The 15,208-nt window shown below is 45.2% G+C and overlaps 1 protein-coding gene across 1 annotated transcript; it reads right to left on the bottom strand.

Moving 5' to 3' along the window:
* Window positions 1-1,306: 1,306 nt before the first annotated feature.
* LOC124213139 (transcription factor Sox-19b) lies at window positions 1,307-14,641 on the bottom strand. The gene is made up of 5 exons (XM_046614084.2): window positions 14,119-14,641; window positions 13,156-13,421; window positions 10,013-10,207; window positions 5,175-5,332; window positions 1,307-3,000 (listed from the first exon to the last, which is right to left on the bottom strand). Exons 1-5 carry the CDS (start codon window positions 14,121-14,123, stop codon window positions 2,467-2,469), a joined length of 1,158 nt encoding a protein of 385 aa, XP_046470040.1. The 5' UTR covers window positions 14,124-14,641; the 3' UTR covers window positions 1,307-2,466.
* Between the last annotated feature and the right edge of the window lie 567 nt (window positions 14,642-15,208).

Below are 15,208 nucleotides of genomic sequence, written 5' to 3'. Positions count from 1 at the left end.
GGCCCGGGTCGCCGGGTTTCACGACTGTTCATTCGACTTAATAGATTTAATAGCTCCTCTCGGGATCGGCTGCCGGCCTGCTCGGTGCCTCGGGGCGTCAGCTCGGCTCTTCTTCATCTACGAGGGGGGCGTCTGCCGCTCGGTGTACGTCTACCGTGTATACACGTACACTGCGTAGGCGGTGTGTTGTGCAACTCCTCGTTTTCGCCGCGTACATATAACAGCAATGGCCCTTGAGAGATCAGAAACAATGCTCTACTCGAGAGGATAATGATGGGGAAAATTGTTAGTTTGTTACGCGTCGGAATGATTGGGGTGCCCCCGTAAGTTGGTAATCACTCCTTCCCACTCGAGGAGAGCCCATTGTTGTCGCAACGAAGGGCTTTCAAGCTACCGTCCGATGCTCGTCTCATCTCATCTCATCTCGTCACATTTCGTTTTATTTTTTTCGCTCATTTCTCCCTTTCTTTCCCTCTCTTCTATCGTGTCTCTATGCCTTCTTTTTCCCCCCTCGCGGGGTGGAGACCTCTTTGTTCGGGAACAACACCGAATCTTCTTGTCTTTACGTGCTGATCATGCCTTAGCGAAATCACTGCTGCCGTGATCGAAGGCGTGGTTATCGCGCCTTGCGTTGGCCGAGATTCGAACAGGACCTTTCATCGAAAATCGCCTCGAACGTAAGGATGTGCGGAATTGACCGATGCAGGTGGAGAGGTCCGAGAACGTTGCGTAAGAACGACCGTGAACGCGGACGTAACGCGTGACCATTTATTTTCCCTTAGAGCGTATTTAGGGCTGCAGGAAAGCTGAGAACCGAGTCTTTCGGGGTTCGAGCTTGCCTGAAAAGGTGTGAGGGTGTCGCCTCGCGTCTCGCCCTTGCTGTTTGCTCTGAGAATATCTCAAATTCCATACAATGCCGAAAAAGGTTACAGCTGTTCCTGTTTCATAAAGAGATGAATAGAATTTAGAATTCCCTATTATACTCGCAACGTCGCACCGGAGAAGCATTTGGTTTTATTTCAAAATGAAAATCTCCCGGATTTAAGGTAGGTAGACGGTTATTTACTATTTTTTTTTTTAATCCAGTTTTTTCTCTCGCCGCCTCTCTTCTCCTTGTGGGAACGTATCTGTTTTCAAATTTCGTGGTCAGAGTTTCGACTCGTTCATATATGGTTTTCCTTCTCGTTCAGTCTTAATATCGCTATTCGTGATCGCGATCGTACAATTGGGTTTGAAACTTCAGCGTGGTGCGTGCAAAATATGAATAAGGCAACGAAAAATTCTTTAAATTCAAACTTTACTGTGTAATTCTGTCGTTTATTCGTCTTGTTTTATTCTCATTTTCACTTACAGCTCAATATTTATAGGCTAAATTTGTTTTAATTAGTCATGAAATACTTGATAATAATCGTTAAGAGTTAATGATTTATATATATATATATATATATAAAGGTTATACACTGTACATGCGGTCTGCTCAACCCTTTCGGCTATTAATTAATACCACTCAATTCTTAGCCGAAAGTGGTTTAGTTAATTTTTTTTATCTTCAATGATTCGAGGAAATGCCCTGCGCAAATTGCTGCATTTTCGCGATTGTTACGAACAGGTTTCAAACATTTTATTTCTTATCCGATAAACGCAGAGACAATTTTTGTATTACTCGCTCGGCAATACCGATATTGGTATCAGGCATATGTAGAATCTTGTTCGATTATTCTTTTTATGCAGAGCAAGACGCACCTTGAAGTGTCTTTAGAATACATACTTATTCAAAATTTAAATCAAATCACCGGTTTCCTAATTTTTTCCCTTCACTGCCTTCTACTTCGATTCCGTTTCCGTCTCATTTTCCCTTACATAATTTCCATCGGTGAATCCGTCAATTTGATACTTCAACTACTCAACATCTATTTACAGATTAGGACCTCGGGTCCCGTTGATTAAATACAAAGCTATATTCATACATATATGTGCGCGCGCGCGTCTGTGTACGCCTGTATACATGTATTGTATATTTAAAATTTGTATATAACGACGAAGTGTCCGTGAAAACTCGAAAATGAGGGTTGGCGCGCGAAACTCGCAGGGGGCCGAAGCCCCCCTAGTAAACGTATACGTCTATTGCATACTTAAAATTTGTGCAGTTACTGGTTCTTCGCAACCAAGAGCAGGGAAATACGGAATCGCCTACGTGTGTAATACAAACTGATCGGCTATTTACAAGCAAGAAATCTATCCTAGCGTAATAGGTGTAGTAATTAGTGTTCTCGCGTGTCGCGCGTGTCGCGCCCGCGTAATATATGTACAATTTCCAACAATTCCACGCGGAATCCCCTCGCGGGTGTGAGAAACGATGATTATTAAATCGCCGACTCGTCGCCGTTAGAAGCGGGATTCCGCAGAGAGCGACAACCTCGCGTCGCCTCTCACTCCTCACCAATACACGGGCTAGACTCTGTCGGGTCAGAAGATGACCGCCAGCGGTCGCGGAAAGTCGTTTCCCGGTGCGGGGGGCACCTGGTAACCAGGGTACTGTCCCATCTGCGGGGGCAGCAGCCCCGGCTGCCTCGATCCCGGATAGTAGCTGTTCAGGCCGCCGGGACTCGCCGCGGAGGAAGTCGAGGTCGAGCTGGCGCTGGACGAGCCCTGCTCGGTTCTCTCGCCGCCGGTCTGCTTGCTCATGTCGGGCGACTCCGCCGGCGATCTTCCCGGCCCCCCAGGGCTCGACTCCTCGTAAAGCTTGTTCGGCTCGTAGCTCGGCCTGTTGTATTCGACGCCGCTCATCGACTTCTGGTCCATGTACATTTTCGAGGACTCGAAGTAAGCCTTTGTCATTGCCGAGTCAAGGTAGCCCCGATCCAGGTATGATTTTGGACTGGAGTCGAGGTACTTCGGGTCCGAGTACATGCTCATCGTCAGTGTGCTCGGCGGCATGTAGGCGGCTCTGTATTTGTCGGCCTCCATCGAATACTTCATGGCGTCCATAGAGCTGACCACCTGGAACATCGGGAAGGGAAGGAGGGTGAAATCACGTTTCCTTCTCCGATTATAAACCAGTCTTTACGATATTCAATTTCCATTTCGTTTTTTCGAAACGAACTTTTTCACCGACATTCGTTACCACGCTTCTCGCGAGCTTATGATACGGTTAATTCTTTTTTTATGGTTAATTGCACCGATTTGCCGACGAGAGATTGAGACGTACGCATAATTCACGGGTAAAGGGAGCAATTTGTACCGAGTAAAAAAGACCCTGCCGAATGCCCGGAAGGCCCGAGAAGTAATCCGTCGCCTCTTCTGCACCACCAGCACCGGCGGCAGCAGCTTCGCGCACCTTTCACCTCGATAATTGAACCGACCCCCATGCTGGGATACAGAGTTGAAGGTGTACATTCATTTATGTATGTATATGTACAACTTGCTACCGAAGCGGTTTGGTCATGCCGTTAATTATAATCGGTCGTTAAAACGATGGTTACCAACGCCATTCAAGTCCCTCCGAGGATCGTGCGGATATAATGAAACGGATTCACGCCTCGGGCCCTTTTGTAATCGATTCAATAGAATTTATCTTTATATTTTCTATTTCTTCTGTTCCCGTTCTTCTTATCGATTTTTCTTATCCCTCGCACTCGGGGGCCCAGATAAAAAGAGTAACTTGAAATGGGCTTGAAAACCGTCGTACGTGTGGTGAAAATTATCTGAGACGAGGAATAGTAGAATCGGAATACATCGAACGAAGGGATTTCAAAGACGTGTTCAGAAATATGCGAGGAAAGAGGCCTACTGATATAAATAAGACGAAAAATAAAAATGTTTGTCAATCTTTCTTATTCGTCGTTTGACACGGACTGCGAATGTGAGGAAAAAGAAATGCATAAAAAAAAAAAAATAAATGAATAAAATAAAAATGAAAATGAAAAAAGTAATCAAAGAAATAAAAAAGTTTCACCAAGGTTTTGAAGCCTGTTTCTAATTCAGCGATTCGCCCGAGCTAGCGAAACCTTTGTCGGTTTGTTAAGCCGCTTTGTCCTCTTGATTTACAACAAACGTGTAGGTACCACGCCGTATTAAAATATAAAACGCGACGGCATCCTCCAAACTCCGAGTAAGGCTCCTTCTTCGCCGTTCTGTAATCGATTACGAGACCCGGTCCCGGGCTTCTCCTCGCTAGGCGTACAGTATAACCTAGGTTCTTTTTTTGGCATCGGAACCGTCCGAGAAACGCTGCGCATACCAAAATCGCAGTCCGAAACTGACCGGCTTGAAAAATCACATATATCCAGGTTTACGAGGATCTCGACGCGATGCGACGTGCGGCTCGAAATGCGAAAATTAAAAAGCAAAACCGAAGTCGCGACAAACGACCGTGCGAAAATAGGCAGGCAACAACTGTGTCGTACACCTGTCATCGCCTCGTATAGAATGACTTCTCAACCTTCCGATATTTGTAACATTTAACAGCTTTTTCACTCTACGACACTTATGCATACATATAACTACACGTCTCTTTTGTACTCGCAAAACGTTAACGGCGATTATTCAACACGTCACGCCGCGTCGATGACTAAGGCATTCGATGCATGTAACATTTAGATTCTGTAGTTATAAAAACGACATCCAGCAAAACGATGGAGATGTGCTTTCGTACCCGGGCGTTTAAAAAAAACTTGTTCCACATGTATTATCCGGTAGTCCGGCATCCGAGCAAAATCGAAAAGAGAACCGAGGCTACGAGGAAGATAAATATTTTTTTTTCTTTGCAACAATTCCTACGTTACTTACAATACGCGCCAACCGACGTACGATTTATAATTTTTCGTACATCGTACAAGCAGTCAAAGAACTTCTCGATTCTCGTACAATTAGTTGAAGTATCGCGACCCTTGCCTGAACCGAACTTACCGATCTTGATTTACTGTAAGAAGAAAAAAACAGACGGAACCTGTGCGAAAAAATTTTTATCTCGCGAAGACCGTTTAATAATGTGAAAAAAAATTCTCAACGCGCGTCGAAATCCAGCGCTTTGTTAAAACTACCCTACGGCAGCCAAACTGGTTTCACGTACCGGTTTGCAGAAGAAAACGGGTACGTTCGACGGACGAGAAGTCCACTCGATAGTTTGGTTCTACGAGATGACGTTTTTAACCCATATTCGGGGTAAGACTCACCTGTGCAGGTGCCGAGAGACCTGCAGACATTGCGGCAGCGGATTGCTGGGCTGCAGCCGCTGCAGCGGCTGCCATACTGGCGGCAGATAATGTGCCGTAAGCTGCTGCGGGGCCGTAATAAGACCCCATACTCGCCTGTCCCATACCACCGGCCATTCCTGAAACGGTAAAGAAACATACATTACACACGATCCAGGAACGAAAGAGCCAAGCACTTGTACCAACGCGTAGTAGAGACAAATAACGGATGACGTGAGCGATAAAGCAAACAGTTTAATTGATTTAATAAGTAAATTCAAACCGCCGAATACGAGACGATATATCTTTCAAGCGGTGATCCGATCTAGGGTTCGACCTGGTGTGAATTAATTTGGCGCTTAGACTCTGTGCGAAGCTGGGTAAAGCGCGAAGCGACGCCGGAATAACAGGCGTCTAATGTTTCTCGTCAGAATTATTAACGGTGGTAGAGAGTGCCGGTATGTAATCAAAAGGGCGTCGATTAAACCTCGACAAAAACAGCAAGATTTAGAGAGAGAGAGAGAGAGAGAGAGAGAGAGAGAGAGAGAGAGAGAGAGAAAGAGTGAAGAAGAGTGGAGCCTCTCAATCATAAATCTCGCGGTACGTGTGCGCGAGTTTGAGACGCGGGACTCGACGCCAATCATTCTCTAATTCTCTGTTCCCCGAGTTCTTCGGTCGTAGGTGCTTATACACGTATGCATCTACCTGCTTCTTACACGGAGCTAAACGAGCCTTGAGTGACGTCTACACAGCTTCACGCGTTAGCCAAAGAATCCTCGGGCGGAGATCGCGAGGCGGGTAAAAATCTACGTGAAGTAGAAAGAAAGAAGGAATGAAGAAAAATAAAGGAAAAGGTAAACCGATAATTTATTCGTCGAGTAGTGTACCTATCTACGAGGTACGTGTACGTACGTACGAACTAAAAAATTCACGGAACGCCCGATTCCGCGTCTCGTTCGGCAATTCCATTGCGGACATTCCGCGCCTTCGTCGATGACGGATCACCGATATTTTTGACAACGCGCCGGCGGTCAATTCTCTCAAGGAATGTCACAAGAATTAGATCGAAGGTAACATGATTTCTAAGCTATCTTACACTACAGGCATCGGACAATAATAATTCCATGATCAGTGACACCGTGAAGTGAAAAATTCAATCTTCACAGAGACTCGAGTCCCGGAGTTTCGAGTTTCTTTCTTCTGTTTGCTTGCTCTCTCTCAACGTATGAATTTGAATGTAATTATACCGTTAGTAAAAATTACGTTGACTGCAGCTATTCGGATTTGAAATACGCAATGTAATGGTACAAAAAATTACCATATATTTATGTAACACCGTTCATGCTCAGTTTTCGCCTTTTCATTTCTTTAATTATGAAAAAATAAATGAAGTCTGTTTTCGCTACTCACTCGACAACGGAATGTAAATGTTATTCACAAGTGTGCGGAGCTCGATCGTTTTGAAAAGGGATTGAATTAGTGCCAATTGCTATGCGTCATTGATTTGCCATTGGGAGCCGATGATATATTATTCGCAATTAACGCTGCTATATCTGTCTCCGCACATCACCGCTGCCTGTCAAATTTCAGCGCGATTCAAGTTTCGGTAAACAGTGGAAAGAACGTAACGCTACTGGCTTTCCGCCGCTGGTTTGTCGCGGTGAATAGCTTGACGGCGGTAATTATCTTTTAAATTTTCTCATTCGAGTGACATTGGGCGGTAATGGTAACCATTCAACGGGGTTTGTTACCATTATCCCAGGTTGAATAGGAAAGTTTGGCAAAGGAGGCTGCGCGGGTTATTATATCGGTATACGAAGCTACAAATATATTTTAATTAAATTTGTTTCCCCAGTTAGATGTACAAGCGATTTCTTATTAAGGCTTGCTTGATTGAAATATACCGGCATTGTGCCGCACTCTCCATTGTCGGTATTTAATAACCCGAGAAATGTCACCTTGCCTATCCAAGCACACGTCTTATACACAAGGCACCTGTCCTCCGTCTCTCACAGTATATTAGTATCAATCGATTCTTTTGTTCGACGCAGAGTAATAGGTATAATGCATACCGCTGTACCAAGTATCGCCAAATATTTCTATGCGCTAAAAATACCGATGCCGATATACAGGGGAAAACCGAGCTCCTTTGTGTTTTTAATTATCATTACCAGTTCTCCTCGCCGCTGCAATTGACGAATTCTAGCCCAGATAAAAGTGCTCGTCCACGTGTCGAGAAACGTCTGCTTTTCGTTCGCTCGAGAAGAGATAAAAAAGACTTTCTTGCGCGTACCGATTTTGGACGAGGAGGCGCGCGGTAATATAATTAAAACCGTCGAGGAATACCGATTACGAATGAAATTTCATCCGATATCGCGTCGAGGCTGGAAATTAAATTACTTGGAAAATTCTTAGCCTGTGAAGTGGCGTGTCGACGTATTAAACTTCTATCAACATTCTATTTCTGAAACATTGGACAAACTATAAGCTCTCTTGCCTTGATAACATCGCGTTAATTGCGGGATAAACATTGCGCGCGTCAGGAGAATTCGTTGAGTAAGAGAAGTCGAAATTTGTTTCTTCATTTACTTCTGGTTGCACATTTTTCTTGCCGACCTTTGACAGATTAACAATCGTTCCTTGTGTGCATAGTATAACGTATTATCGTAAAACATTTTTTTTTTCATTTTCTTATTTACAAAGTTCCTGCCTGCGGTCCTGTGCTTGAATTTTGAAACGAAACGTTAACGCTAACGTTAAAAGCTAACCGGAAGGCCGATAAGTTTATTGCGACAGAGCCAGAGGAGGGGCGACCTTAATCCTCCTTATTTCCAAGGAGGAGTCAGCCCTACCGGGATGGGCTGGCCCCGTGGCCGGAGGCTCATTGCCGCCCGACATGCGAACATAAATTTGTCAGAGCATTATTATTTATTAGATTGTTTTACCACGCACAAATTATCGACCAACTTGAACCGTAGAATACCGGCTTTACCCGATTCATCGCGTGTAATACAGTTTTATAATATAAATTTCGAATGAAAATTATGATATTAAAAGACATTCCTGCGTTCGGCAGAAAGTATTACATCGCGATATCTTCAAAATAATCACGAAATTATTTTATGCGCCGGCTTCAACGATTCACACGTATAAAACGATTGCAACGAAGAGAAGGGGGAAAAAAATTGTGCAAGCACGATCGGTGTTTGGAATTTGCTACAATTTTTGTTAACAATGTTTAAATCTTTTCTTAACATGGAGGTCTTAGGTACAGAAAAGTGTGCGAGGTCCGTGTGGTATGAATCGACCGTGAGATGGTAATAATTGAATATCATAGGTATTGGTATGATAATTTAGTTTGAACTTTGGTATAATGTTACGACCTATCCTTATTTCGTTAGTAATTCTCGGTACGATTTCTTGTGAGCGGGGCAAGGATTGACGTGCGTAAGTTTGTACATATTTGTATAGAGGTATTAACCTACGCGATGATGATGATATCGCCTTCTCACGTTATCTGCCAATTTATTCCGAGAGTCCCACACACTTGGCGCACTTGCAGCGAGAGTTGCCGAGTCGCGTGTCGTAAACATTTAAGTCAACCGTGTGGCGCGTTCTTTCGATAAATTTCGGATTACTGAAAAATATGGCGGTTGTGTTATGCCCGCCTCGGGCCTCGCTTCTCTCTTTCTACAATGTTTGCATGCAGGTACACACGTATGCGCATACCTAAGCTAAACATCGGATACGCACGGTTTATTAACGCTCAAGATCACCGCTCGCTCTCAGGCTAAATTGACGACTGTAGTCGTGGGTGAGAAGTTGATCGCGTTGAGCTTAAGCCACGCATCATATTCTTTCCGCGGTATTATCTCACTACTCGTTATCGCCTTCCGTTTTTCACGCGCGGAAAATTTTTTTTTGCTAACATGTTGTCCGAAGCGTGCGTAGAATGCGAATATAGTGCATTAACTGCAGTACGCACACCGTGTAAATTATAGCACTCGTTGCGACGTTCGTTATGCTTGCAACATACCTCATGCAGATTAATTTGGCACCATTTTTTCGCTCCTACTTCCATCAGCTACAATAATTATATCCCGCTTAGAATGAAAAAGATAACAGTAGAAAATGTTTCGGATCGTTTCGTTCGTTCTTACTGTTTTTTTGTTTCTTTCTCTCTCGTTCTATCTTTCTGGCTGCTTTTGTGTTTCGTTTTATTTGTATTTTTGCAACATGTTTTTTTATTACGAGGATCAATTTTAGAAGGAAGCGGTTGACTTCACATTTAACATTCTAATACGTTAATGCAAAACCTCTAATGAATCGTTTAGTACCGTTCATCTCGGTACCTGACTTTGTATAAAAAGGAAAAACGATGCCAATGACTTTTAACAAGTTTCTACTTTTAAAAAACACGCAGACTTCAATTCGACCTAGACGTTACAGCTACCGTCGTTTCTACCATTGAATATACTTGGAGGTGAACGTGTCACATTAACCTGGAATAAGATGTTCTTATGAATTGACTTCTTGCTTTGAGATTCAGTTGGATATGCGCAGCTTATACAGTTGTGATTGAATTGGAATTGAAAATGGAGGAGTTCAAACATTGAGCAAAATTAAGTGTCAGGCGGATTCGGTTTTCAGCGAGTATTCGGAAATATTTCTACTTTTCGGTAAATCGTTGCACAGAACGTGAACTTTCTCCGGCGAAAAAAGAACCATTGTACCGAATGTAGAGAAGTGCGGTGATCAGGTTGAGTTGAGTTGAGTTTGATCGCGAGGTGAAAGACTCGAAATCGAAGAAAAGGACTCACCAGCTCTGAGGGCGTCCATTGGCACACTTGGGTAAGGGATGCTGTAGGGGTAGCCTTCCTTCCTGAGGGTTTTCGGCTTTCTTCTGGGTCGATATTTGTAGTCTGGATGTTCCTTCATGTGCATAGCCCGGAGCCTTTTGGCCTCGTCGATGAACGGGCGTTTCTCGTCTTCGGTGAGAAGCTTCCATTCTGCCCCTAAAAATGAGAAAACATGAAATGAGTTCGAGGCGCAAATATACTCGCGAGGCTGCAACGGGCAAAGAACGAGCCGCATGAACTCGACTCTTGACTACGAACTAGCTGCACCTACTCTTGACAATGCCGTGTTACACGGTGCCATGGTGCCGTGGCGTTCGTCTACAGGGCGAACATGTTCAGTTGGCCATTGTTTCGTCAAGAATTAATTACCAGTTGTTGTGGCGCAAAGGACAAAGAGCCGCCAGAGAGGTGGCATCTAGCGGTAGGTTGGCTCGTTGGTTGTTTGGTACCGCTTTGGTTTATAACTGTAGAACAAGCAACTCCTAGCTTCGCAGTTGCCCCAGGTAGGCATACAATGAGCGACAATACGTCAGGGTGCGCCAACTCGTGCAGGGGGTGCTAGCGACGCTGTTTGCGCTGTTTTCCCGCAACACACTCACTCACCCGGCGTTTCCATCTAACTCCCGATGTGTGCCTATTTCGCCGCCCCACACGCACACGGAACGGCTACATAACAAATTTATACAGTCGGTTTTGATTCCCTCGGTTCTCGCATTAGCGCGACAAACGCGGTTCACTCGAACCACACGCTCGGAACCCGTTGCAAATTTATACCCCCAACAAGGGTGAGCCTCCACCTTACCTTCTATCCTACCTACCAATACGTGTTTCGCGAAGAGAGACTTTTCAGGCGAAATAAAGTGCGTTTTGAGGGAAGCGGCGCAACCGCTTCGTAAACGTCAAGAGTTTTCTAGACGGCATTGTCGTTGTGAATGGTAATGCAGCCGAGGAGGGTATACGGCTTTCATTCAATTGGTACAAAAAACGATTTGTCAGTCAACCGGTGCTTCATTTTTATCTTTCATTCATTCCTACCACACTTCTGTCTAATTTTCAAGTGACGCAATTCACGGGAAATAGCTATTTACTTTGGTACATCAAACTTCCAAAGTAGTATCGCAACTTTTTCCTTTCTACTGGCCTGCACACCCGCTTCGGGTCCCTCCCCTATCAAACCGAATGTGTGGTCTATACCGAATCCACAATCTGTGACACTACTTATGACCCTCTTTTTTATATTTCTTCCAACTTGGAGCGTCTGTAGGGGACGCAGTGTTTGACTGAACTCGATATATGTATATGTATTTTTTTATATCTCTTTTCAAAATATGGTGGTACTGTTCATTAAGCATACAGATTCTGCATCTTTGACATAGGCCTACGGGACTGGAAAATGTATCCCTTGATCGATTCGAAGCTCCAGGGAGACAGTGATGACGAATTACTCAAGTTCTGACCTTCTTTTTTGTAAACAACTATTATTCTTCGCGGCAGGATAATCAAGATGGCGATAACGAGGAATCCTTCGATTTAATTCCCTACGTACTCCCACGTCGAAAGGCTTCTATTTATATTTTAGCTTATCCAATCAATACGCGTTTTCTCGGCTGAATAGAGCGCCTAGGTATTTGTTTAGAACAAAAGACTCCGGCTTCCCTTGGCGGTAGGTGGTTGGTGTAGTACCTACAATACATAGCGAATCGTACATGTCTACGCGAATCCATACGGGCTTGTGTGTAGTCGCCTAATAGTAGACTAGTGGTGGTTACATAGCACACCGTGCCTTCGTACATTGCACAAAGCCTAACTTTCGTGTTTTCGTGCTTTCGTCAGGTAGCGGAGCTCGAGAAGCACAATGGCGTCGGCTTTTCACTACTTTGGCCGGCCGACAATGTCGTTTATTTAACATCGCTTAAAAGTACAAAAGCCTGTTAATTAATGAACGTGAAAAAGTCTAGTTCAGACCAAATACGATCGAACCTTGTACGAGACGAAACGGCGAACAGCTGCGGGTCTTTTGCCGAAGATGAAAACGCTCCCGAAACCTGAAAACCTGCGAAGATAAGGCTCCGTTAAAATTCTACCCCCTAAAAAATCCTCTGCCTCCCTTCGCCAGGTGACAATGGGCTTCGGCTACAAGTTCGTTTATAAAAAGCGGTAGCCGTATGAAAAGGGAGTAAAATAAGGAAAGAAAAAAAAAGGAAAAGAGGAATAGGAAAAAACGGTGGGGTAGACAGAAGGAGAATTAGGATCGATGTTACGAACGGGGATGTTCGGGCATTCATTGGCTTTAGTCGTTTAGTTCCGGAAGGTGAGTTTCACCGATTAGGTATTAGGCATTAGGTCTGGGGTAGCAGACGACAAAGTTGGGGGCCTGGAAATTGGCGAACCGGAGAACGAACCCGACGTTCTCTCTTACGCTGGATTAAACCCGATTCTATTATTGAAGGATTTCAGTTGTCAGTACCGCGCTACTCCTTATTATATACCGCCGTCCCCGTTCGCTCCCGATATTCTCCGATTCCTAATTACCCACTCGCAAGATGGAGGCGAAGTCCAAGACGTAGGAAGAGACTGCTGAAACAATCATTTTCGTTCGGCTGGATCTGCAGTTTGGCCGTTGAATCGCGCAAGACTCGATTTGCCCGTATGAATAATTCACGAGCCGTTCAAAAAGGATCTCATCGTGAAAGAGACATTACGAACACCGGCACAGAGACAGTGCCTGCGGGATCCTATAAGGGGCGTCTCGATCCCGATGCAGGAGAGCATTATTTGCTTATCCATGGACGCGTGCGCATAATTTTCTGGGCACGGATCTGGTCCTGCGAAGCCTCTATGCCTGCAACGCTCGAGGGTAGTTATGCGCGAAGAATAATGCTGACGGTGGGTATATGGCTGGTGCTTTTTTGTTGGCACTCAAAAATGAATTATCCAAGGAACATGTTATAAGAAGGTGCTGGTAATTTTTTACGTATTAGCAACACTCGTGGGGACAAACGGAAAGACAGGCGAGCCGGGGGGTAGAAGGAAGGGAAGAGGAAAGAGGTCTCGGTGTTTTTTGTTTAATTTTTTTTTTTTTCACATTCTACTACGTGTCTCACCTAGCCTCTTGGAGATCTCGCTGTTGTGCATCTTCGGGTTCTCCTGGGCGATCTTTCGCCGCTGTAGCCGAGACCAGACCATGAAAGCGTTCATCGGCCTCTTTATGTGGTCCTCCTGGATTTTCTTGTTCGCCGCGTTCATCGGGCTCCCCATGGTAATTGCCATCGGTCCACCGCCGGCTCCGCCGGGAGGCGAAGCTCCCGACATTCCCTGCATCCCACGAAGCGTCTCGGAGAAAGCTCCGTCGCACATCGCGCCGCCGGCCCTGCAATTAAACAATCGGACCCGATTAGCCCATGGGCCAAATCCCCTGACGTGCGATTCGCCAATTTTTATTGCTCGTTCGTTTACGGCCTCTCTTCAAGGAGAGCCAAGGCTCGGATATCGTTGCGCAATTCAGTATCGGGCTCAGCGCGGCACGAGGCTTGAAAACTAACGTAATCAACGAGGGAGTGGATAAGTATCCGAGGCGGAAACTTCTGGCTTCGAGTTCGTTAAAAAAACGTCTAGTGGCTGCGGTGCTCCGTGGGGCTTCACGGATCCCCCATGCCCGGCCCTTGGCCCAAGGGGGTTTCTCGCGTCTCGCGTTTTGCGCCCAGCTAGGCGACCCTCGGGTCTTTTTAACCCTGCGAGCGTAACCCTCGAGTGTCATTCAACGAGGACTAATAGATACGCGACTTTGGGGCGGCGGGAACCCCTGCTGTATGTCATTTCCTAAAGACCCGACGGAAATCCCGGACGAGTGTACGAGTGAAAATCGGTGCGTTACCGCCGGTATTGTTTTATCAAAATATTCACAATCTCTTTCGTCCACTTGTTCAAATCTTTCATTTCTGAATTGTTTTTTTTCCACACGGTTTAAATAGCTCAGCCCGGAAGTTTGCCCCCTCGTTTTTTTTCGTTCTTTCTTTCTTTAAACTTATTTAACGTTAAACAGTAACGTCGTAGTGTCGGTGACTTACCTCATGAAATGGCCGGCAGCCCGTTGGTGTAAATCGAGCTCAATTTTGTAGCCGTTTTTGAAACAGTTTCTTCGATAATAATTATATGAATTTTTAATAAATCGGAGTGAAATATCGGGCGAAAAGACGAATGTCGCTGAAAAATAGTAACCAACGTATAATCGTCTGCACTGGTTAAACTATTATGACATGTTAAGAAATTCACCAAAACTAAAATCACTGTGTCCATTCGCACTGCATCACTGTAATAGACGTTCACAATCCGTTCAACTCGTAACTCTCGACCGCGCTGCGGGCTGATTCTCGTGATATTTCGAGACAGTCCTATACGAATAATGCGTCGACGGTGAAAGATAACCGTCTAATGCAGTCTAAGCTGTACATATTATACATGTGTACAAATATACCGGTGTCGGGGTGTACGTGTAATACGGTAATACGGCAATAGGTGTATTTTTTTCTCCTTCCGAATAACAGAATAAACGCACAACGAAGCGACGGTAGTTCTCCGTAGACGGTGTGCTCGGAAATGTAGTAAACCGTCGGCCAAGAGTTGATCCTTGGAGCAACTATCGGTTTTTCTCCCTCCCTGCGTACCATCAGCTTAAGCCCTGAACCAATCGCGGCGCAGTGGGCTTGGCCTTCTCTCGGAGGGCTTGAGAAAGCTAACCTCGATTGGTCGGCCTGCTCTCGAACCTCCTAACCTCTCAGCGGAGGAACGACGAGTAAAAAGAGAGATGCGGTAACAAATGTGGCGCACGTTACCTTTTCGGCGTAAAAATCTATTGTCGTATCGTGTTGCTGTGGGCGCGCACAACGGTTGTAGCTAGGCAAGAAGGGAGGAGAGGCTAACGCGAACGGAGCGCTCACAATCAGGATGAGGAGGAGGAGGAGAAGGAGGAGAAATAGGAGGAGGAGTGGTAACTAGTAACAGGTCCACACATACGTACCCGATTGTATGCGTAACGCATGCGGCACTCGGAGGGGAGGAGGAAGAGCAGAACAAGAAAAAGACGAAGAAGACGAAGAAGCTGAGGAAGAAGGGAGGGAAGGCAAGAAATGGTTGTAACCCTCCGAGATTGCAGTCGAA

The sequence above is a fragment of the Neodiprion pinetum genome, chromosome 2 (assembly GCF_021155775.2).
Source record: "Neodiprion pinetum isolate iyNeoPine1 chromosome 2, iyNeoPine1.2, whole genome shotgun sequence".
Taxonomy (NCBI): Eukaryota; Metazoa; Arthropoda; class Insecta; order Hymenoptera; family Diprionidae; genus Neodiprion; species Neodiprion pinetum.
Note: the sequence above shows the minus strand (reverse complement) of the source record. Positions and strands in the feature narration are given on the sequence as shown.

Bases quoted from the DNA above. Each gene is read 5' to 3' on its own strand.
- LOC124213139 (XM_046614084.2), bottom strand. The intron at 5,333-10,012 runs GTGAGTCCTTTT...TTACCGTTTCAG, and splicing joins AATGGACGCCCTCAGAGCTG to GAATGGCCGGTGGTATGGGA. The intron at 3,001-5,174 runs GTGAGTCTTACC...CCGATGTTCCAG, and splicing joins GTCTCTCGGCACCTGCACAG to GTGGTCAGCTCTATGGACGC.